General features: G+C 60.8%; 2 protein-coding genes across 9 annotated transcripts in view; one reads left to right on the forward strand and one right to left on the reverse strand.

Moving 5' to 3' along the window:
- Nucleotides 1-3,556, forward strand: part of SIPA1L3 (signal induced proliferation associated 1 like 3) — a 186,719-nt gene extending 183,163 nt beyond the window's left edge. For all 3 annotated transcript variants that reach the window (XM_055145449.1, XM_055145450.1, XM_055145448.1), the window contains 2 exons: nt 148-229; nt 1,012-3,556. In XM_055145449.1, coding sequence (XP_055001424.1) covers nt 148-229; nt 1,012-1,155 — 226 coding nt within the window. In that variant the 3' untranslated portion in view covers nt 1,156-3,556. The remainder of the gene's footprint in view (nt 1-147; nt 230-1,011) is intronic.
- Nucleotides 3,557-4,657: 1,101 nt separating this feature from the next.
- On the reverse strand, nt 4,658-16,536 carry DPF1 (double PHD fingers 1). 6 transcript variants are annotated; one of them, XM_055145840.1, is made up of 12 exons: nt 16,378-16,536; nt 10,541-10,701; nt 10,345-10,452; nt 9,269-9,396; nt 8,852-8,941; nt 8,479-8,557; nt 8,150-8,281; nt 7,106-7,156; nt 6,779-6,898; nt 5,994-6,106; nt 5,765-5,876; nt 4,658-5,668 (listed from the first exon to the last, which is right to left on the reverse strand). In XM_055145840.1, the coding sequence occupies exons 1-12, from the start codon at nt 16,518-16,520 to the stop codon at nt 5,598-5,600; spliced, it is 1,308 nt and encodes a 435-aa protein (XP_055001815.1). In that variant the 5' UTR covers nt 16,521-16,536; the 3' UTR covers nt 4,658-5,597. The 6 variants fall into 6 exon arrangements, with proteins under 6 accessions (XP_055001815.1, XP_004600809.2, XP_055001816.1 ...); XM_004600752.2 differs by having other exon boundaries at nt 5,765-5,846; nt 16,378-16,535; XM_055145841.1 differs by having other exon boundaries at nt 10,541-10,696; nt 16,378-16,516.
- Between the last annotated feature and the right edge of the window lie 5,700 nt (nt 16,537-22,236).

Consider the following 22,236-nt stretch of genomic DNA (forward strand, 5'->3'; position numbering starts at 1 on the left):
TGCCCGTGGGGTGCACCCACAGACCCCAGCGGGTCGGGCTGGCACTCGGCCTCCCTCGGCCATTAAAGGACTCTCAGGCCTCGGGGCCGGGAGCTGTGTGACACGGGGGTCCTCCCCTCCCTCTGACCCCAGCCCCTACCTTCACAGTGAGGAGCCACCTCTGGACCTGACGGGCAAAGTGTACCAGCTGGAAGTGATGCTGAAGCAGCTGCACACGGACCTCCAGAAGGTATGGCCGGCCCCGGGGGCTAGAGAACGTGATTCGGTATCAGGGGCCCTATGGCCCTGTGCTGCTCGGCTCCCCCGGGCACTGCGTCCGCAGACCCACCAGCAGAGGCACAGACCCCGAGGCTGGTCTCCTGCTATGGGCGACACCGGAGCACTGGCCCCAGCCAAGCCTGCAGCGCAAGGGGTGCGGATGTCCTTACGGGCACACTAGCGGATGTCCTTACGGGCACAGGAGGGGGCCAGAGACAGGCCAGCAGGTGAGGTATTTGCCTTGCAGGTGTCCGATCCTCCCGGCTCTGCACTCAGGAATTACTCCTGGCGGTGCTGGGGGACCATAGGGGATGCTGGGAATCGAACCCAGGTTGGCCCCGGCCCCCCCCCCCCCCCCCCCCCCCCCCCCCGTGCAAGGCAAATGCTCTACCCGCTGTGCTATTGTTCCAGCCCCACTTGGGGTAATTTTAAGTTGGGCAAAGCAGAGTCAGAGTACCAGGCGTGAGTCTGTCTCGGGGGTGGGGGGGACTGGGGGCCCAGGCACACCGAACCCCCCCTTCCCATGGGAAGGTGTGTCAGAAGGGATGGGAAAGTGGGCTGACCCCCATCCTGAGGCCTCCGCTGCCGTGAGGGCGCAGCAGGGTGTTAGGGTCATGGGCTGTGGAGTGAACCCTCATGTCCAACCTCGGGAGTCCTCACCACAGCCCCTCAGAGAGCTGCGGCAGCGGGATTCGATCGTGACCTTAAACCCCCTGATACCTGCTCCTCCCCCCCACCCCCCCCCCCGCCCAGGAGAAGCAGGACAAGGCGGTGCTGCAGTCGGAGGTGGCCAGTCTACGGCAGAACAACCAGCGGCTGCAGGAGGAGTCGCAGGCCGCCAGCGAGCAGCTGCGCAGGTTCGCCGAGATCTTCTGCCGGGACCAGAAGGAGCCCTGAGTCCACCAGGCCCCGTGGCCACCGCGCCCACAGGGGCGACCGAGGATCCAGCCAGGCCCCGGCCCGGCCCCCCGGCGGCCTCACAGACCTGGTGCCCAGGGCCCCCGGGCTCAGCCTCCTCCCAGCTGCCGCCTGGGGTCGTGGGGGTGGGGCTGCCTCCCCAGAGTCTTCCACCCTCCTCTCCGGCCCAGCCTGCGGGGGCTGCAAGAAGGCCCAGAGGGGCCCCGTGTGGGCTCGAGGGGCCCGGCCCCCTGCATGAAAACTCTCAGTGTGACCCGCCCCAACCTCCCCAGAAGTGAAGGCCGAGGCCCAGACCCTCGCCCCGCCCCACCCCGCAGCCCCCAGAAGCATTTTCTCTCAGACTTTCCACATTTCCCTGGGCCTCCCAGGAGAGCCAGAGGACCCCCGCAGCAGAGGCCGCTTCTGGGGGCAGACTGTTTGCACACTCGACCGTTCATCGTCTGTTTCCGCCCAAGGCCACCGTGCCTGTCCCCTCCTCCCTGCTCCCCCCGCCTCACTCCTCCCCACACAACCTCCCCAGCCTGGGCCTGCAGCCGCCTTCATCTGCTTTTGTCTTTTCTTTTGCGAGTTTATCGGCCTGCCGTGGTGGTCCTTGCAGTGGCCGCCCGGGCCCCCTTCCCCATGCTCCCTGGGGGCACTTCGCTGTGGACCCTCCGGAGACTCTGCTTCTCTAAGGCAATAAGGGGCCGCTCGCAGGCAGCCGAGCCCGCAGGGTGCCACGCTGTTCACCCAGAAGACAGAGTTTCTTTTTTTTTTTTCCTTTAAAAACAAACAAGAAATATATATATATATATTTATTTTTTCATGTAGAGTTGCGCCAGAACGAGTCTGGACGGACAGTGTGTGGGTCCCATCAGCCTCCAGCTGAGGGCCGAGGCCTGTCTGGGGGCTGTGACTCGGCTGGTGGGAGGACAAGGGGCAGGCGGCCGGCAGGGGCTGGGCACGGGGCCAGTGGCCCAGCCTTGGGCCAGAGACCCCACTGCCTTCTCTTGGGGACCAGAAACCTCAGGGAAGGGGGCGCCAGGGGCTGCACAGGACGCAGGCCCTCTGGGAGGTGCCAGGCAGCACCCCCTCCCTGCCGGCAGAGCAGCCCCCACTTCTGCCATCTCCCTTGGGGGGGGGGCTGCCTGGCCCTCAGCCCTGGCCAACTACTGTGACGTCGCCCCCCCACCCCCCGCCCAACTCCTTCTCCAGATGGTTCTCCAGGACCGCCTCCCTCTCCCCCCTTTTTTAAGTTGTCTCATATCTTCAGATCATTCGAATCATTTTGGGGACCTAATCATGTACATTGACCAGTGTAAATTATGATTTTTTTTTGGTTTTCTGTTATTTTTAAGGATCTCTGCAAAACAAATCTATTTAATTCAAGGTTGGTGTTCTACCTGATACTGAAGATAGTGGGGTGTTTATGTTTTGTTTTGTTTTCAGATGTTGATTTGTTTCCTTTGGATTTTTTTTTTATTCTTTGTCCTTTTTTTTTTTTTTTTCCTATCCCTGTCTTGAAATTTTCTGGCATGTTTCTGGAGATTTCAAAGGAAATAAAATGTTTCATAGAAAAGGCTTGTGTGCAGCCTGGAGTCGCCGACAAGAAGGTGGGGTCCCCCCTCCATCGCCAGCACTGTCACCAGCCCCCATGCACACACCACATAAACATGTACACCACACATATTTAGAGACCGCATACACATACATGACATGTACACAGACCACATGCACAGCATACCACACACACACACACACAGGCTCACACACTTGCTTCCCTTATATCTTTCCCTTCCACCAAGCAAGGACAGAAACCCAACACAGAAGTGACAGTGGGGATTCAGCAGGAAAACCAGCTCGGCTTGTGTTTCAGAATTTGCCGGTCCCCTAACCTGGGGCCAGCGGGTATATGGGGCTTTTTTGTTGCTTTTTCATGCCACACACAGTAATGCTCAGGGGTCACACTTGGTGCTGCAGGTAACCAGGGTGCCTCTGGCCCCAGAGATGACGTGTGGAGTTTTGTGGGGGCTCCTGGCCCGTTCCCCATAGGTGTCAGTCTCCTCTTGCAGGTTGGGGGGGAGCAGAGCACAGCCCTTGCTTTCTAGGCCAGGGACTCAGCAGGGGTGGGGTCACCCCCGTGAGCTCAACTGGGGGACCAGGTTATTCACTGACCTGTGCATGTGTGTGCGCACTAGGGGTTCAGGGTCGAAATGACTGAGTGTGGAACTCCTGGAAACGCCACGGCCCTGTGTCCTGTGGGAAGTGGGGGTGTGCCCCCCAAACATATGCACACCCAGGGCCCTCTGCCCGCTCACTTACTGTCATGGAGTCTGCTGTCCGAGACCTCACACCCCACCCCTCCCGGCAAGGAAACACTCAGGGACGGCGTCTGTATCCTTTCCCGGAGCTGAGCTGGCTATCTGAGCCGGCTATTTCCAAGTCGCCTAAAAAATTCTAGTGTTCCAGACGCCGGGCCCTCCGTGAGGCCCTGCCCCAGCCCCGCCGCCCTCCCCCCACCGGGAAGCCTTGGAACAAGCTGTCCTCGCATCCCAGCACCCCGCCCTCCCCCACCGCGCCCCAGTTTCGCTCTGTCACCCCGCGGGCCCCCCCAGCCCCTCTCCAGACTTCTCAGTCACTCCCACAGATGCGTTCCCAGAAGTCTTATCTCTGGCCTGTCCCTGGATCCTAACCGCCTGCCCCCCCCCACGCTTTCCCCTCTTGTGGGGGCCTGGGTGCCTCCCCCTCACCACACCTCCTCTTCCTGCGAAGCTGCTACATTTTTCCTTCATTTTTGGGTCACACCCGGCAGTGCTCAGGGGACACTCCTGCCTCTGTACTTGGGGGTGGGGGGGTCACCCCTAGAGGGCTCGGGGCACCATGCAGGGTGCCCAGGATCCAGCTGGGGTGCAAGGCCGGAGCCCATCCCTCTTTCCCGTTATCAGGCTGCCCCCTCAGGCGCTCCCCGAGCCCCCCTAAGTCCTGGGGGGGTCTCTTCAGCTCAGTCTGAGGATTCCTCCCCCACTCCGGGCCCCTCTGCTGTCGCTGGTTCTGGGCGGATGGAAGCAGAGGATCTGGGGCTCTCCCGAGCTGTGTCCTGGTTCCCTCCTGCCTCAGCCCACTGCTGCCCCCCAAGATGCCCAAGTCGGGGTCCTTCCGCCAAGCCCTTCCCGCCCAGGTGAAGCCCCGGCGGGGGAGGCGCCCCTGGCCGCCCCTGCCCCCCCTCCCCGCGCCTGCCCCCTCCCTCCGCTTCCCGCCGCAGCTGCAGCAGCAGTTGCCAAGGCAACCACAGCTGGCGGGGCGAGCGCCCCTCGCCCATCCCCCTCCTTCCCGCGAGGAGAGGCGGGGAGCACTGGGACAAAGCCACGGAGAGGAGGGGTGCGCTGTGGGGGGGGGGGGTCGGGGCCAGCTCCAGCTGTTAGCCTGGCTTGCTTCTGCCCCCGAAGAGGCCCCCCCTCTTCCCTTCCTGGGTGACGCCCCGCGGCAGCCTGGAGCACAGAGGTAGGCAGAGGGGCCTGGCCCAGTTTAATACACAGAACAAGTGAATTCACAGCAGAGGCAGGCAATAAAGGAGACGCCGACGGGGGGGTTCGCCGCGCGGGGGACGGCCGCCCCCACGCCCACCACCTCCCCCACTTGCAGTCTCAATTTCCCTTTTTTTTTTTGTTTAAACCCGAACAACAAACACACACAACCACGAGAAACAACCACACCCCCTCGCTCCCCCCTAAAATGGCCAGCGAGGGGGGCAGGGGCCGCCGGCCTAGCCGGGTGTAGGGGAAGGGGGAGGGGGGTGGGGGCAGGAGGGGACTGCAGTCTGTGCTTCTCATCCCGGCGGGTGCTGGGCAGGGCCCACCCTGCGCAGGTGCGGGGTGGGTGCTGGGGTGCGGGGCGGAGTTCAGAACCATGGTTCACTTCATGCAGAATCCACAGTGCGCGCCCGAGGGCAGCGGCTGGCACAGCGCCCACCGACCCTGGCACCACGGAGCGTTGCCCACCTTGGGTGGGCCGTGGGCCAGCGGCGACTCCAGAAACTGGGGGCAGGGGCCTTGCCAGGCCGGGAGCTGGCAGAAACCAGTGCCCGGAGGAGCGGCCCGGCCACCCCCGTCGGCCCTTAGAGGACTCTTTGTATATATTAATTTCTTTTTTTTTTTAACTTTTTGACTTTTTCTTTAGAAAAAGGCTGTGTCCATGCCCCCGGCTGGCATCCACCACCCCTCGTGCCCGCCCAGAGGCGGGGTATGGCTTTGAGGGGAGCAGACACGCCTGGTGCCCGTTTGCCAAGAGCTGGGAAGGAGCAGGGGGGGTCCCTGCAGGGCCCGCCCCCAGGGGCAAACATTCCATTTGCTGGGAAGGGGGTGGCCCCGCCTCCCAGCCTCCCCTTCCTGCAGGAGCAGTGAGGGGGCGCTCCAAGGTGGGGGGCAGCACCCCGTGCAGCAGGCCTAGGTGAGGGTGATGTAGGCAGAGGCCTTCTCCTTCAGGTGCCGGAGACAGAGGTGGCAGCTCCAGCTCCCTGGGGCAGGGGCAAGAGGTGGAGAGTGAGGCCCAGGGCAGGGGGGATCCCGCCCCTCCCCCATAGGAAGACAACACCCGCCCCCCCTTCTCTCACCTTCTGGGGGCTCCGCCATGGGGGGGCTCAGGCAGTACATGTGGTAACCCCGATCACAGTCGTCACAGAACAGCAGCTGGTCCTGGGGGGTGAGACCCGCCCAGCTGGCACCCTGGGGGCACGGGCACCAGAAACCGGGGTGGGGGGGCTGGGGCTGGGGCAAGCGAGCGTCCTAGCAGGGTGGCCCTGGTGAGTCACTGTCTGGGGAGGGGGCTCCGGGGGGACTCACGTCATTCTCCGAGGTGCCGCAGAGGCTGCAGGATTTACACTCAATGCACTGCCAGCGGTAGGTCCGCACGGCCGCCGTCATGTTCACCGTGAACTGTAAACATGACGGGTGTCCTGGGGGGGTGGGGGTGAGATGGTTAGGGGGTCACCTGGGCTGAGTCCTCACCTTGCACACCCCACCCCCATGCATGGTGACCCCAATGGCTCCCCGATGCCAGGACAGCCACACACTATCCCCCACAAGGTGCCTTCTCCCAGCCCCCTCCTGCCCCTGCAGGTCCTATACCCTGGCTCCCAGCCACCCAAGCCCAGGACAGAGGGCGCCCAGCATCCCACAGTCCCTAACAAGATGGGGCGCGGTCAGCCCAGCTCAGCCAGACACACCCGCGGCCACTCCCAGAACCAGCGCCACGCGCCCGGTCGCCATGCCAACCGCATCTCACTCCCAGAACACCATGACAACCACAATCCCTTCCCCACTGCGGCGAGCAACCACAGTCGCCTGCCCACAATCCACCCGGGAAACCACGTTCTGTTAACCACACACCTCCATGGCGGGCGCCGTTACCCACAGAGCCGGGGCCGCGGCACCCCCACCCCAAAGCTCAGCACAGAGCCAGGAGCACCTGGAAAACCCTCTCCAAACCCCTTCGTTCCCCGCGGTGATCCTGGGTCCTTGGCGTGCTCTGGGCCTCCCCACCCCCCACAAGGATCATCTGCCTCCATCCTCCAGGTCCGGACTCTGGAAATCCTTTGCACCCCCAAAACCCTCGTGGGGAGTGTCACCTGATCGCCCACAGTCAGCACAGGAGATGAGGTCCTCAGGACACCCCGTCTTCTTTGAGCCCCCCAGGCAGAAGTCACAGTAGCCGTTGGGGATGACCGTGCCATCAGGGGCCTTCTTGGCTGAAAGACAGCAGGCAGGGGTGAAGGGGGGCACAGGGACCCCCTCAGATAGGGTGAGGCATGAGGGGGGTGATAGGAGCCCCCTAGCAGGGGTGAGTGAGGACTAGCAGGGACCCATAGGGCAGGCCACAGGGCAGGGATGGGCGACTTACAGGGACCCCCGGGGCAGGAAAGGCAGCAATGCAGGTGGAGGGAGATGTCCCCTACCTGTGTGTTTTCTCTGCGCCTCAGGGACCCAGGCCAGTTCCTTGTAAAATTCTAGGGGTGGGAGTCAGAGAGGGGGGTTCTCACCAGAGGCATAACCCTTGGTTCAGACAGGGAAGTGGGGAGAGAGGGCCCCCCCAGCTGTGGCCAGTGAAAAAGAATGAGGGTCGAGTCATTCTCATCAGGACCTCCCAATCTCCAAGAACTGACCAAAATCCTCATTTTTTTTTGTTTTATTTTGGCTTTGGGCCACACCCAGTGGAGATCAGGGATCCATCCTGGTAGGCTTGGGGGACCATGTGGGGTGCCAGGGATCGAACCTGGGTCAGCCATGTGCAAAGCAAATGCCCTGCCCGCTGTACTATTGCTCCAGCCCTCTGACCTCTCCTCTTTATTAAAAAGCAAACAACTTGGCAAATCCAGCATACACACACACACACACACACACACAGCCCTGCGGCTGATCACAGGCCCCTGTGCCAGCCTGGCCCCTCGGAGTCGGGGCATCAAGGCCATCTGCTGCAGGAACCACGTCCCAAGGAAAGATTCCCACAGAGGCGCCTGGGGTTTTGGTGGGGGGAGGCAGGAGAAGCTGCCCCCCCTCAGAGATGGGGGGAAAATTCCCTCCACACACACCCCAGCAGATCCTCCCCAGCCCTCCCCCACTCCTCAGCTGTCAAGGTTGGCACTGGGTGGGTGAGAGGCGGCGCCAAAGGCTCCTGGGCCCCTGCCCCTGCCCCCTGGCCCGAGCTCTTCCGAGAAGGGCAAAAGAGGGGCAGGGAGGGAGGGAGCCAGCTCCCACCCCCCTCCCCAAGCTCTAATTGAAACAATAAATCAGACCCAGAAATATTACGCCCGGCCGGGAGCGAGGGAGAGATGGTGGGTTGCCATGGCAACCCCGGAACCAGCATCCCCATGGTCGGTGGGGGGAGGGGCCGCTGAGCTGGAGCCTTTCCAGAAATGTCTCGTGTGCCCCCACCTCCCCGCTCCGCTCCACAGCTCCCCCCTAGCCCCACTTCAGGGGGCCCCCCTGGGGTGGCCGCTCACGTTTGTGGTTGTTCTTCCGGTGGAAGGGCAGGGCGTGGCGCTCGGCGTTCTCCTCGCCCTCCTCCTCGGCCAGGTGGGTGTGGGTGTAGTGGTAGCTGAGCCCCGGTCGGTTCTTATACCGCTTCCCACAGACTGCGGAGGGGGGTGGGGGGCAGCAGTGGGGCCGCCAGCCCACCCACCCCGTCCTGGCCTTCAGGAGCCCCCCCAGGCCCCCATACACAGCTGCCAGAGGCCTGAGCACCCCACCCTGCCCCAGGGTCCAGACCAGGAGGGGGAGCAGAAGGGGCAAGCGCTCGGGGCCCCACTCTCTCCCCCTCTTCAGAACTCACTATCACAGACATACGGCTTGTCTCGGTCCTCCAGGGAAGCGGTGTCCTGGCGTTTCCGGAGACCCCCGATGCCATATGCCTGCGGGGAGCCAGCAGTGAGGGCCCAGGGAAGGGAGTGGACACACCCAGCGTTGTCCACCTGTGGGCCTACAAACCAGGGTGTAGCTGGACCCCTTCTCCCTCCTGGGCACCAGAGTCCTAAGCCACCCGCAGCCTGTCTGGCAGACACCCTCAGCGCTCCAATCCTCAGCATTCCCCTCTGTAAAATGGGCAAAGTCTCCTCTCCGCCCTTCAGGCCACACCGGGAAATAGGTGAGGTCTGAGCTGTGGGCAGGTAGGGGTGACAGGGGCCTGTTCTGGGGTGGCCCATCACCTTTCCCTTGGCCCTGTTCTTCCTCCTGGGAATGTCGTCCTCCAAGTCGTCCACCTCAAGATCATGTGGGAACTCCAGCAGCTGCTGTTTCTGGGCGCCGGAGGGGACGGAGGAGAGGAAGGGGAGAGGAGAGGAAGGTCAAGAAAGTGGAGGGCAGTAGCCAGAGCAGTAGCACAGCAGGTCGGGCACCTGCCTGGCACATCCCAGCCAACTGGGGTATCCCAGAGGGTTCCCCAGGAGTAACCCCTGAGCATCACTGGGTATGACCCATAAGGAGCCAAAAAAAAAAAAAGGAAGTGGGGGGATCAGGGGTGGGGGTGGCAGGACAAGTCAGAAGCGTTCCAAAGAGACAGGGCGTGGGGGCATGGAGTCGGGGGAGCGGGGACGGCGGGGCGCAGCACCCCGGGGTGCTCCTACCTGGCTGTCCATGATGGCCTCCTCCTCCTTCAGCTCCATCTTCTTCTCCCCAGTCTCGGCGCACAGGAGCGCCTCGAGGACTGGCCCCTCGGGAAGGCCCCCCTCCTTCTTCAGGGGTGCCTCACAGTCTGGGGAGAGGCCAAGGTGGGGTCTAATCCCAGCAGGCTCCTCCCTGAGGGGTGACCCAGGTATGGGATTCCCACCCTGAAACACACATCTACACACACACACACACACACACACACACACATGCACACACACATATATACACACACGCACATGCACGCACACACACACACATATATACACACACACACATGCACAGGCACCAGGGAAGTCACAGCCAGCACCCCGGCTCCACACAGGGCCAGGCATGCGAGGAACTGCTGGACACTGTGTGGGGTCCACTGTGACATGCATGGGGCAACCTCTTCTCAGCTCAGGAGGACAGGCACACACAGCTGCACCCGCCACATGCCCGAGGACCCTCAGAGACAGACCACTGGGCAAGAGAGACCGCTCACACCCCTGCATAGGCACTCCACCATCACTTGAGCGGTCCCCCAGGGACAGACACAGACGGTCCCTCTGAGGCTGTCAGACGCCCCAGAGGGACAGTCAGGGCGACCCAGAGAACACCCTGGGCCCCTGCTGGGGCGTGGTCAGGGAGTCACAAGGCCAGAGGCAGGAGAGACAGGGAATCCACCAGACACCGCGGGAGAAGCCCCAGCACCCCGCAGCGCGCGGGCACACCAGAGGAGGCCGCGGGGCACCCTGGTACGCCCAGACCCAGGATACTCAGGGGACAGACATACACTGGGGCCGACACACGATGGGGAAAGTCACACACTTGGGACACGCTCTGGCTGCCCCATCAGGCACACACATGACAGAGCCCCCCGCCATTCTGGGCCCCCCAACTCCCAGAGTGGACGCCCGGGAGCCAGGAGACAGCCACTAGCCCGTGCAGGGAGAGATGACCTCAGACAGGCCTGCCCGGGCGCAGGGTGCGAGGGTCGCGGCCAGTCCAAGCCCCGCCCTCCCCCACGCCCCCCAAAGCCCGTAGCTCCGCCCACCGATCTTGTACTCGCAGGGCCGGAGTCGGGGGTCCTCCAGGATGTTGAGTCTCCGTTTCTTCCTCCAGCAGCGGGCGGGGTACGTGTAGATCTGTCCCGGGGCCAGACCTGGGGGGGCAGGGGGGGTCCCACTGTCAGGATGAGCCGCCTCGCCCACCCGCACCTCCCACCTGCCCGCCTGACCCCGGGCGGGTACCTGGGCCGCGGTGGGTCTTCTCCATCCAGATGTAGCAGTTGTTCTGGGCCACCCCGGTCTGCGAGTCGAGGAACGGCAGGCGCAGGCTGCGCTCGGCACACAGGCGCGCGTTGTAGCTGCGACAGTGCTCGATGGCCTCGCGGTAGAAGTCCTCGCCTAGGCTGCGGGGCACGGCTTCAGGGGTGCAGCCCTGCGGCCTCACCTCCCCCTCCAGTCTCACCTCCCCACTGGCCTCACCACCCCTCCAGTCTCACCTCACCCTCTCCCTTCCAGCCTCACCTCCCCCTCCAGACTCACCTCACCCTCTCCCCTCCAGCCTCACTTCCCCCACCAGCCTCACCTTCCCTTTCCCCTCCAACCTCACCTCCCCCACAATTCTCACCTCCCCCTCTCCCCTCCAGCCTCACCTCTGCCTTCAGTCTAACTTCCCCCACCAGCCTCCCCCGTCTCCTCCAGCCTCACCTCCCCTCCAGCCTCACCTCCCCCACCATTCTCACCTGCAGTCTCACCTCCCACTCCAGCCTCCCCTCCCCTCTCCCCACCAGCCTCACCTCCACCAGTTTCACCTCCCCTCCCCCCTCCAGCTTCACTGCTCCCCTCCAACCTCTCCTCTCCCCTCCAGCCTCATCTCTCCCCACCCCACCACTTCCAACCTCCAGTACCCAGGAGCCCCCTGCCAAGGAGTTGAGCCCACCTTGACCCAATGAGCAGGGACACACAATATAGACAAAAGTGTGTAAGACCCAGTCCATGTGGCACAAATGCAAACACATAACACCAACACAGCACACAAAGAGAGACAGCCCAAGACTCACAAAGAAGAAACAGACAAATTCACCTATGGGCACCCTCACATTTATCTACAGAAAAACAAATAACCCAAGTCACAGGGTAGAAACAGGCAGAGCACACAGTCGCGCACATCCAAAAACACACAACATAAACAGTCTCCCACACGAACACAACATGCCGACAACTGACACCCCCCACACACACAACTATAGAAACAAACTACCCAAATATGCATCTACACAGATTCAAAGACACAAAACAAATAAAGCACACATACACACACACTTCACACTCTACAGTGAAATCAGATTCACAGAGAAAACAGTCACAGACACACAACATAGAACCAACACCACAGGCCACCGAGATCCATATTCTGAGTATTCAGATACACAAAGATAGACACACACGCCAGAAACGGGCAGGTCCGCTCATATTCACAAAAACTTACACACCCACAGACACACAACCCGACTGCTGCTGTTTCAAATGCTCTGGACACACTTTCAAAAGACCCAAATAGCCAAAGCTCCCTGGTGCAGAATAAAAGAAATGATCCCACAACCACACACAGCACCGAGAGAGAGAAGCCCTGAGCATAAACAAGTGACAAGCTCCACACCCCCAGACAAAGGTGTGCGAGCTCCTCCCGAGTTTCCCAGGGCCCCGCGCCCCAGGCCACCTCACTCCCCGCCGAGCCCTGGGGGCCGGCGGGCAGCCCTTCCCCTAGGAAGACCCCCACACCCTCTGCTCCTCCAGTAGCCGCGCGTCGGACGGACCCCATTCTTGCCCGAACCCACATTCACACACACTCGCTGCCCCTCGCGCGGTGACAGCCCCGAGGCACCCCATCGGCCCCACCCCCAGCCGCGCCACACACACACACACACACACACACACACACACACACACCCCACGCAGGCACACGCATGCACACATGCACGCACACACACGCACACGCACAGGCACGCGAGCGCGCGCACACCAGCCCGCGCAGCCCCGCCCGCGCGTCCTCCCCCGCCTCCCGCCAGCCCGCAGCACCTCAGGGGGCCGGGGATGACCGTGGCCATCTTGCTCCCCGGGTCCTGCCCCCAGCAGGTCCCCGCCGGGTCGGTCCTCCCAGCGCTCGGGCGGGCGCTGAGGCCGCCCATCCATTCATTCCCGGGGGGCGGGAGCTCGGGCGCCGCAGCCAATCGCGGCGGCGGGGCGGGTCCGCGCGGGGCACGCCGGGAGTGGTAGTCCCGGGCCGGGGCGCCGCGGGCACGCACGGCCGCTCCCACACCGCCCCGTCCCCGGGCGCACACGCGCACGCCCGCACATGGCAGGTTACACACATTCACAGGGAAACTCGCACCTCCCACACTGACTCACGCACACTCCCGCTCCCACGCCCTCCAGCCGACTCACATACATTTACACGCACACACGCGCACTTCGATGCCGGGAGCCGTGGGGACTCCCTACAGATGCCCACGCGAATGTCCCACTGACATGCTGGCGCCACGCGTGACTCGCAGACGTCCCTTTCCCCGCTCTATCCCATCTAAGCCGCCCCTGTCCCAGCCCTATCCCAGTCTCCCCTCCCCCTCTCAGTGACCCCCCCCCCTTCACTTTCCTGACCAGGCAGGCAGCCGGTCTAGCTGGAAGCTGTAACCACACTCCCCGGGTTCAAATCCCGCTGCGCCCCCTTGGTGGTCGTGGGACCTCGGGGCACAGGACTTAACTTCCCAGGACTTATCTTGTCGGTAAGAGGATGGGTGAGGAGTGAGGGAGTAAATGTGGGCCAAGGGTCTCAAGAGGCGCTCCTTCCACAGAAAGTCTCTGATCTGTACTCAGATCTGAAAGATGACCGCTGACCCTTTTCGAGAGAGACGAGGGGGCGGGCGGAGGTTTGCTCAATAAGATACTAGCACCCTCCAAGCTCTTCGGGTTAAATGCTTTACGGGGATTAACTCAGACAATCCTTACAGTGAGCCTTCTGGCTTCACCGTGATGATCCCTACTTCCCACTCGAGGACTCCGGGGCAGAGGAAAGAGACATTACACACCTTCTCCATAACTTCTCTTCTGTGGTAAGTGAAAGATGGGACCGAGGGAGATATTCATTCCCTGAAGTGGGTGGATCCCTAAACGGGCCCTGCCACTCCTTTCTCCACTGACTCTGGCGGACTGACTCACTCACCCCAAGAGACCCTCAGAGTGAACTAGCCCACTGAGCCACACGCATTGGCCAAGGTTCACCACACCCAGGGGAACCCCCATTCCCCTTCCCCCTCTCCACCCCCCCACCTGTATATAAAGTTTGCTCAGGTTTGAAAATGCATGAAAACTACCCAGGAAGAAGGTCCTAGTGCCCCAGGAGGCACTGGGGTGGGCAGGTGAGGCAAACAGGCTTTCACCTCTTTCCACTTGATGCCTGCCACCTCCCACCTCCCGCTTGCTGATGGAGACCCCTTTAAGGTACACACACACACACACACACACACACACACACACACACACGCGCGCGCACACAAAACAAGACACATGCACGTGCTCTTCTCTAGTCTTAGCCCTTTCTGCAATCTCCAGGAACTGGGGGAGGGGGGGAGGCGCCGGGCATCTCTGCCTCACCTCTGGCCCAGAATCAGGGATAAGAAAGCTACATCAGGGACACTGGCTCCCTGCACTCTCTGTCCTCCTCAGCCCTCCTCTGCAGACAGCCCTGCCCCCAGAAGCCTTAGCTCACCCAGAGGGCGGCCTTGCCACCTCCTCCCTCACCTCACACGGATCCCCAAACATGCCCTCTGCTTTTCCATCGCTGCCCAAACCTCCGGCCTCCAGCACCCCAGAATTCTTGCCAAAGGATCAGTATGGAGCCTTGTGTAGCTGTTCTCCCAGGCTGCTAAGGCCTTGCCCCCCACATCCCACAGACACGGGATTCCACTCAGACCCAAGCTGGCACTTGCAAAGGGCTCCTCACTCTCTCTCTCTCTCTCTCTCTCTCTCTCTCTCTCTCTCTCTCTCTCTCTCTCTCTCTCTCTCTCTCTCTCTCTCTCTCTCTCTCTCTCTCTCCTCACTGTCTATCTCTTCCCCCCCATTTCTCTTTTTTTATAGGCCACACCTACAATGTTCAGGGGTTACTCCTGGCTCTGCTCTCAGGAGCCACTCCTGGCAGTGCTCAGGGACCATATGGGGTCCCAGGGATCGAACCCGGGTCAGCTGTGTGCAAGGCAAGCGCACTGCCCGCATTGCTCCGGCACCATCTCTCCATTTTCTTACCCCAAATCGCCTTCAAGAGCCCTCTACCTGAACTCCCCATTCTATCCTCCTCCTGGACTTCGAATGTCCACAACAGAACCTTTACTGATGCCACTGGTCATTCAGGGCCAGGCAGGTGCTAAGCACTGCGCACACACCACAACAGCCCCAGGATCATGGAATCGTTGGACTTCCCAGTTCACAGGTGGGAAAACTGAGGCCCAGGATTTATGGTTGACACTGGGGTTTGCATGGGTTTCCAGAACCCCTGAGGGTCTCCCCCTCGCTCCAGGTGCCATTCTTTCTCTAAATTCCTTCAGGAAAGAGGCTTCCCCTCACCCCGAAGCCCCTCAAAAAGGTGACAGCAAAGAGAGGTGCTGGCACTCCTGCCCCAGTGCCACACTTAGCCCCTGTTGCCCCTTACACATGGGCCAGAGCCACGAAACTAGGCAGGAGCGGTCCCTGCCCCATGTGTGTCTCTCCACTTGGCGAAGGAGGGAGAGGACGTGGTAGCAGCGCGCACCCCCGCAGCAGGGACACAACCTCCAAGCCCCCTTTCTGCACACCACCGGGCCGCACATGTAGGCGGCTGCCGCGAAACACCCCCCCCCCCCGTCTCCTCCCCTACAACGTCCCCCTCCAAAGCCAGAAGCGATAGAGGGCCTCGCGTCCAGTCGTTGCACCACCCCGGGGCTCCTGGGTCCCACTCCCTGCCCCAGCCCCAGCCCCGGCCCCCGTAGCTCAAGGTCAAGGCGGCGAGCAGCGGGGCTTGGGGGAAGGGTGGGGAGGTCGCCCGGGCCCCTTTGTGCGGCGCCGCGGGCGCCCGGCCCCCGCCTCCTCCCCTGGGCCGGCGGGGGGCGGGGAGCGGACGGGGTAGGGGGGGGAGGGCGGCCGTGCGCCTGTCACTCGGCTCCCGCTGTCACCGCCGGAGAAAGCGGGTTGGGGGCGCGGGAACCCCGGAGTCCGGCGCTCCCCTCCCGAAGAGGGACGGACAGCGACGGCGAGTGCCAGGAGAGGGGCGGAGCACGCCGAGAGCTGGGAGGGAGCGGACCGGCTCCCAGCCTCGGGGCCCCCGAAGGCAGAGCAGGCACCGGGGAGGGACGGCTGCACGAGGGGAGGAAGCGGCTCCCGGGAGACGGAGGGTGCCGGCAGCACCCCCCGCCCGGGCCCCCGGGCCCCCGGGCCCCCCGGGGCTGGGAGACGCGCCCGGAGCGGGAGAGATCACGTTCCCAGCCGCGCGCGGCGTCTAGGTCCTCGAGACCCCGGGAGAGCAAGTCAGAAGCAGCGGGGACCGAGGCGGGACCCTCGGCCTCTGGGCACCCACCCTGCGGCCGAGGTCCCCGGAGAGAAAGGGAGGAGACGGGGGAAGGTGCTTCGACGAGGGGAGGGAGGGTGGTGGACACCCCGAGCCGCGAGTCTGGCCGTCGGCATTCCCGGTCCCCAGCCCGCCGCCCGCCGCCCGCCGCCCCCCCAGACGCGGAGGAGAGATGCAGGAGGAGAGGGAAGCCCCTACCCCCACTTCTGGGTGGGGAAACGGCCTCCGCCACCCCCCCAGCCCGCGCCACATTCCTTCACTGACAGCGACAAAGAAGAGGCGCCCCCGCGACCCTGGAGGGGCTCCCGCCCCCAATCCCAGGGGAGGACAGGCGGTGGCGGCCCTCCCCGAGTGGTACGGGGGCGCGCCGGGGGGCCCCATTCAACTACCATCCTCGCAGCTGCGTCCCCCTCCCCAGCGAGCGGGGGGAAGGGCTGGCGGGGGGTGGGGGCTGCCAGGACGAAGGGACGTGGACGGCGGGGACACTCACGACTTGAGCGGGTTCTGAATGGCGGTGGCCATGGCCCGCTCGGCTGGGCCGTCTCCGGCCCGGGGCGCCGCTGCCGCCGCGCGCGGGCCCAGCCCGGCCTGCGCCGCCCGCTCTGCCGCCCAGCGCGCTACGATTTCATTCATTCTTGGGGCTGCGGCGCGAGCCGAGCGGGGCGGGCCGGGGGCGGGGCCCGGCCAATCCCCGCGCCTCCCGGCGCACGACGGGACGTGGAGTCTAGGGGCGCACGGCGGCGCCCGAGGGCGCCCGGGTCGGGACTACACGTCCCAGGGGGCGTCGGGAGGACCGCGCGCTCATTGGCTGCTAGGGATACGGGGCGGGGCGGGGCTCGCCCCGAGCATCCTTCTCTCCTCCCAGGCGGTGTTCCACTTCCCACTCCAGGTCTCTGTCCTGCAGGCAGGCGTGGGCGTGGGTGGTCCCTGGTATTTGTAGGTGTGTCTCCCCAAAGTGTGTGATGGCCCCAGGCCCCGTCGTTTCTCCTTGTCTCTTGCCTGGGTGGGTTTTTGCACACCAGTGAGCAGGGCAGGTGATGGAGTCTTTGTGGTGAGTGCCAGGCACTCTTGCAAGCCCTGGGAAGATATAGCAAAGATCCAGCAAAGCCGCTGCCCTCAAGAGGCTGACCTTCCAGCGGGAAAAGACAGCTTATAAGCGGGAAAGCAAACAGCCATCTGAGAGAGCATTAAGCATTTTAAGGAAAGGGACCGCTTCTCTGTGGAGGAGCCATTTGAGGGGAGCCTGTGGGAGGAGGGGGAGAAGTGTGTTGGCCTATGAGTAAGGAGGCTGGTGTCACTGGGGCAGAGAGAGTGCCGGCAAGAGGGTAGGGACCTGGATCATATAAGGCCTTGTAGGCCATTATCAACAAAATGGATTTTGTTCTAAGCGCAATCAATCATCCTTGACGCGCCTCTACTTTTACACTCGTGCACTCTCCAACCCCCTGGGCAAATCCTGTTATCTCCTCATTCACAAAATAGATCCTGGAGCCAGCCCTCCTCTCCCGGTCTCAGCCTCCACCCTGGTCTGGACCCCGGCTGCCACGTCTCCTGGTATATATTCTCTCCACACCAGCCAGCTGGGCTCTCGGGAAGGCCTCTCGCTCACCAATTTGCCCGGTGGGTTTTGTTACCATCCCAGGAAAACACCAAGTCCTCCCTGCCCATCTCTGACTTCATCTTCTGCCTTCCATCCCTGGCTGACCTGGCTACAGCCACGCCCATCTCTGCCCAGTTCCTGGAACATTCCAGGCCTGCATCAGCCACAGGCACTTTGCACCTGCTGTTCCTTGCATGACTCTGTCTCTTATTTTCTTCAGGTTTGTGATTAAAAAAAGTTTTCTTTAATCTCAAAGAAAACTTGCATTCAAATATCATACCTCCTTCCTATGTCTCTGTCATATAAAAAAAAACTTCAATTGGAGTCATAGAGATAGTTCAGTGGGTAGAGCATCCCAGATGGTCCCCTGAGCACTGCCAGGAGTAATTTCTGAACACAAAGCCAAGAGTAACCCCTGAGCAATGCTAGATGTGGCCCCCAAAGAAGACAAAACAAAAACAAAAAAAGGCCCTCTTATTTTTATGACTTTCTTTTTTCAGGGCTGTGATCAAACCCAGGGCCTCACACATGTAAAGCAAGTACTCTCCTGCTGAGCTTCATGCCTGACCCAGGGCTTTATTTCTCTTTGAACACTTATTATAGTTTATCATCATGTAAGGCTGGAGCAATAGCACAGCGGTAGGGCGTTTGCCTTGCACACGGCCGACCCGGGTTTGATTCCTCTACCCCTCTAGAAGAGCCCGGCAAGCTGCCAAGAGTATCTCGCCCGCACGGCAAAGCCTGGCAAGCTCCCCGTGGTATATTCAACATGCCCAAAACAGTAACAAACTAGTCTCACAATGGAGATGTTACTGGTGCCCGCTCGAGCGAATCGATGGGATGACAGTGACAGTGACAGTGCAGTGATTATCATGTTACAGACCTATTTAACTTACTGACTGTTTGGCTCTTTCTTGAGTTTAAAATACCAGCTCTCTGAGAATGGAACAATCAGACAGCAGGTAGGGCACTTGCCTCACTAGCAGCCAGTCTGAGTTCGAGCTCCTGTATCCCATATGATTCCCCAAGCACTGTCAGGAATGATCCCTGAGTGCAGAGCCAGGAGTTACCCCTGAGCACAGCTGGATGTGGCCCCCAAACAAACAAACAAACAAACAAAAGGACTTTTAAAAAGATTTTTTAAAAGATTCCAGGACCTGGGGCTGGAGTAACAACAGCACATCGGATAGGGCATTTGCCTTGCACTCGGCCAACCTAGGTTCAATTCCCAGCATCCCATATGGCCCCCCAGCACTGCCAGGAGTAATTCCTGAGTGCATGAGCCAGGAGTAACCCCTGAGCATTGCCGGATGTGATCCAAAAAAGAAAAAAAAATTCCAGGGCCTGGGGGCTGGAGCCATAGTACAGTGAGCAGAGCGTTTGCCTTGCACGTGGCCAATCCAGGTTTGATTCCCAGCATCCTATATGGTCCCCTGAACACCTCCAGGAATAATTCCTGAGTGCAGAGCCAGGAGTAACCCCTGTTCATCACCAGGTGTGACCCAAAAAGCAAAAAAAAAAAAAGATTATAGGGCCTGGAATCAGGTCTGAAAACAAGTCAATGCTGGGTCGTTACTTGGTGAATAAACAAATGAATCAGTCACTGTGCTCTGTGATTGCCCCCGTGTGTGCCTCGACTCTGAAGCACATGCCAGATGGGGAGAGGATTGACTCACCCCGCCCCCGCACCAACACTTAGACAACCTGAAGGGGTCTTGGGGGGACCTGTACTAAAGGCACCCTCCCAGCAGAGGATCTGGTGCTAAAGTTTCAGTGAGGTACTCACTTGTTTCTAGAATGTTCCAGCCTCAGTACCATGTACATAAACTGGGGACTCAGCAGTGAGGTGTCTGATGGGTCTTCCCTAAGCTCACGGGTGGGCAAGGCCCAGGCTGAGGGCTCAGGGCTGGGAGAAGGGGTCCATGAGGCTTCTCCCAAAGCCTGATGTTTGGAGTGGCGCATTCAGGGGAAGCCTTTAGAGAGCTCAGCCCTGATTTCTCCAGACACCACACACATCCCTGTCCTGAACCCTTGGGACCCTGATACCTGATCTTGTCACCCCCACAGCTAAGGGACTAACATGGCTCAGGAAATCCCCCTGGGGCCACTTCTCTGCATGATGGAGCCAGCCATGTGGCCGCCAGAGGGCACTGTGGTCCCAGTTTTTGTCCCCCACTCCAGCATTGTCGTGGACAGACTTGAAGCTGGCCCTGGGAGGGGACACCAATGCCCCCATGGAGGCTGAGAGCTCTACCAGGACCACCAGCTGGCCCCTGCCCCAAAGACTCCTACCTCAGACTCCTGGGGGCCCAACTTCGCCTCCAAGGGGTGCTAGCCCCCTCCAGCCCCCACTGACCCCTAATGTTCAGGGGAGACGGCCCCCCACTAAGCTGCCCTGATGTGTCCATATGGGACTCGCAGCTGTCTCTTGCCTGGAAGGGGACACTGAGGCGTAGAGTAAGGAGGCGGCAGAGTTCACAGTCTATGTCAGCAGTGACAAACGTCACCACAGGCTAATCCCATCCACCACCTCTTCCTGCACTCAGAAGTGGCTCTGAGTCTTTGATTTTTGTTTGGGACCGACCACCCTGCTTCTCAGGGGACCATGCAGTGCCGGTGACCCGGCCTCCCATTTGCTTTGCATGAGCTCTAGCACTGAGACCAAGTCCCAGGCCCCAAGCTGCTCAAAGCGCCTCTAGGAAGCCCTATGTGCCTTGACTTTAGGTGAGGCAATAAGGGGCCAGAGGGGCTGGAGTGATAGCATAGCAGGTAGGGCGTTTGCCTTGCACGAGGCCGACCCGGGTTCAATTCCCAGCATCCCATATGGTCCACTGAGCACCCCCAGGAGTAATTCCTGAGCGCAGAGCCAGGAGTGACCCCTGTGCATCGCCAGGTTTGACCCAAAAAGCAAAAACAAAACAAAACAAAACAAAATAATAAGGGACCAAAGCAATAGTACAGAGCAGAGGGCATTTGCCTTGCATGTGGCAAGTCTGTGTTCTATTCCCAGCACCCTATATAGACCCCTAAGCCTGTCAGGAGTGATCCTTGAGTGCAGAGCCAGGAGTAATCCCTGAACAAAGCTAGGTGTGCCCCCCTCCCCCCCCCCACAAAAGACAAGGCAATACAGCCTCCCAGGGAAGATGCTCTTTCTTGCCCAGACCCATAACCCTCTGGGAAGCAGAACTGAGTTTGAACCCGGGTCTGACCCCAAAGCTGAGCCATCGTGTCTCCCCTGTGCTGCTTTGGCAAGGGGAAGGTGCTGACCGCTGTCCCCATTCTGACACCAGAACCTGCCCTTTCCCCACCCCCACTCTTTTTTCTCTTCACTGGTGCTGCTGACAGAGGGCACAAGGCGGAGCGGCAGGACGATGGGGGGCGGGGGGGATGGCAGGGGCACGTGTCTTGCATGCAGCCCATCTGGTTTGATCTGCAGCATCACATCTAGACCCCTAAGCACCACCAGGAGAGAACCCTGAGCACAGAGCCAGGAGTAAGCCTCTGAGCACCGCTGAGTGTGCCCACAAAACCCAAAAACACAGAAGAGTCTGTTCATTGAAGGTCTTGTAGGGGTGAGGCTAGGGGAGATCCTCTTGGGACTCTGCCACGCTGGCACACCGCACTTGGACCAACCAGACCCTGCGATTGGCTCCTGAGGGAAGCTCAGAGGTTAAGGCATTTACCTCGCATCCCATCAGCCCAGCACCATGGATGGTCCCTTGAGCACTGCTAGGGGTCATGTTTGAGCACAGAGCTAGGAGCAGCCTCTGTGTGTGGCCACACACCCCCAAAAGAAAGAAAATTCACTCATTATTTAAATGACTCTTTACATTTAGTGATGAGCATCGTTTCATTTTATTTGCTAGAAATAAGTTCCAAAGGTACAACAAGGGGATGTGACTTTTTTGATGTGTGGCGGAAGCTCAGGGCCACTCCCCAGGACACTGGTCCAATGCTAAGTCTGAGGACGTGGAGCTGCTCCTTGGGTCCTGCATAGATGGGGACCACCAGGGTCACCCCAACCATGCCTGCATTGAAACCAGCCCCCCAGTCCTAAGATACTATCATTGATGTTTCTTTGTTTGGGGACCACAACTTGCTGTGCCCAGGGCTGACTCCTGGCTCTGTGCTCAGGGATCATTCCTGGCAGTGCCAGAGATGGAACCTGGGCAAGGCAAGCACCCTTCCTGCTGTATTATCGCTCCAGGACTAAAATTCCTTTTTTGACATTTTATTTCACTCAGGGGAACCTCACCTGGTGGTGCTCAGGGGCTACTCCTGGCTCTGGTTGGGGGTTGCTTCTGGTACTGCTCAGGGGACCATGTGATGCCAGGACCAATCAGGCTGCCCACATATGGAGCCTGTATTCAGCCCTTGAGCCATCTTCCTGGCCCTTTTAGTTATTTTATTTTATTTTTTAAAACTTTTTTTTTTTTTTGCCTTTTGGGTCACACCTGGCGATGCACAGGGGTTACTCCTGGTTCTACACTCAGGAATTACTCCTGGCGGTGCTCAGGGGACCATATGGGATGCTGGGATTCGAACCCGGGTCGGCCGCGTGCAAGGCAAACGCCCTACCCGTTGTGCTATCGCTCCAGCCCCCTTTAAGACTTTTTTTTTTTTTTTTTTTGCTTTTTGGGTCACACCTGGCGATGCACAGGGGTTATTCCTGGCTCATGTACTCAGGAATTACCCCCTGGCAGTGCTCAGGGGACCATATGGGAATCGAACCCGGGTCGGCCGCGTTGC

Source organism: Sorex araneus, chromosome 8 (assembly GCF_027595985.1).
Source record: "Sorex araneus isolate mSorAra2 chromosome 8, mSorAra2.pri, whole genome shotgun sequence".
Taxonomy (NCBI): Eukaryota; Metazoa; Chordata; class Mammalia; order Eulipotyphla; family Soricidae; genus Sorex; species Sorex araneus.

Bases quoted from the DNA above. Each gene is read 5' to 3' on its own strand.
- DPF1 (XM_055145840.1), bottom strand. From the start codon at position 16,520: ATGAATGAAATCGTAGCGCGCTGGGCGGCAGAGCGGGCGGCGCAGGCC. The intron at 7,157-8,149 runs GTGAGCGGCCAC...TCCCACCCCTAG, and splicing joins CCGGAAGAACAACCACAAAC to AATTTTACAAGGAACTGGCC. The intron at 5,877-5,993 runs GTGAGTCCCCCC...CCGTGCCCCCAG, and splicing joins GCGGCACCTCGGAGAATGAC to GGTGCCAGCTGGGCGGGTCT.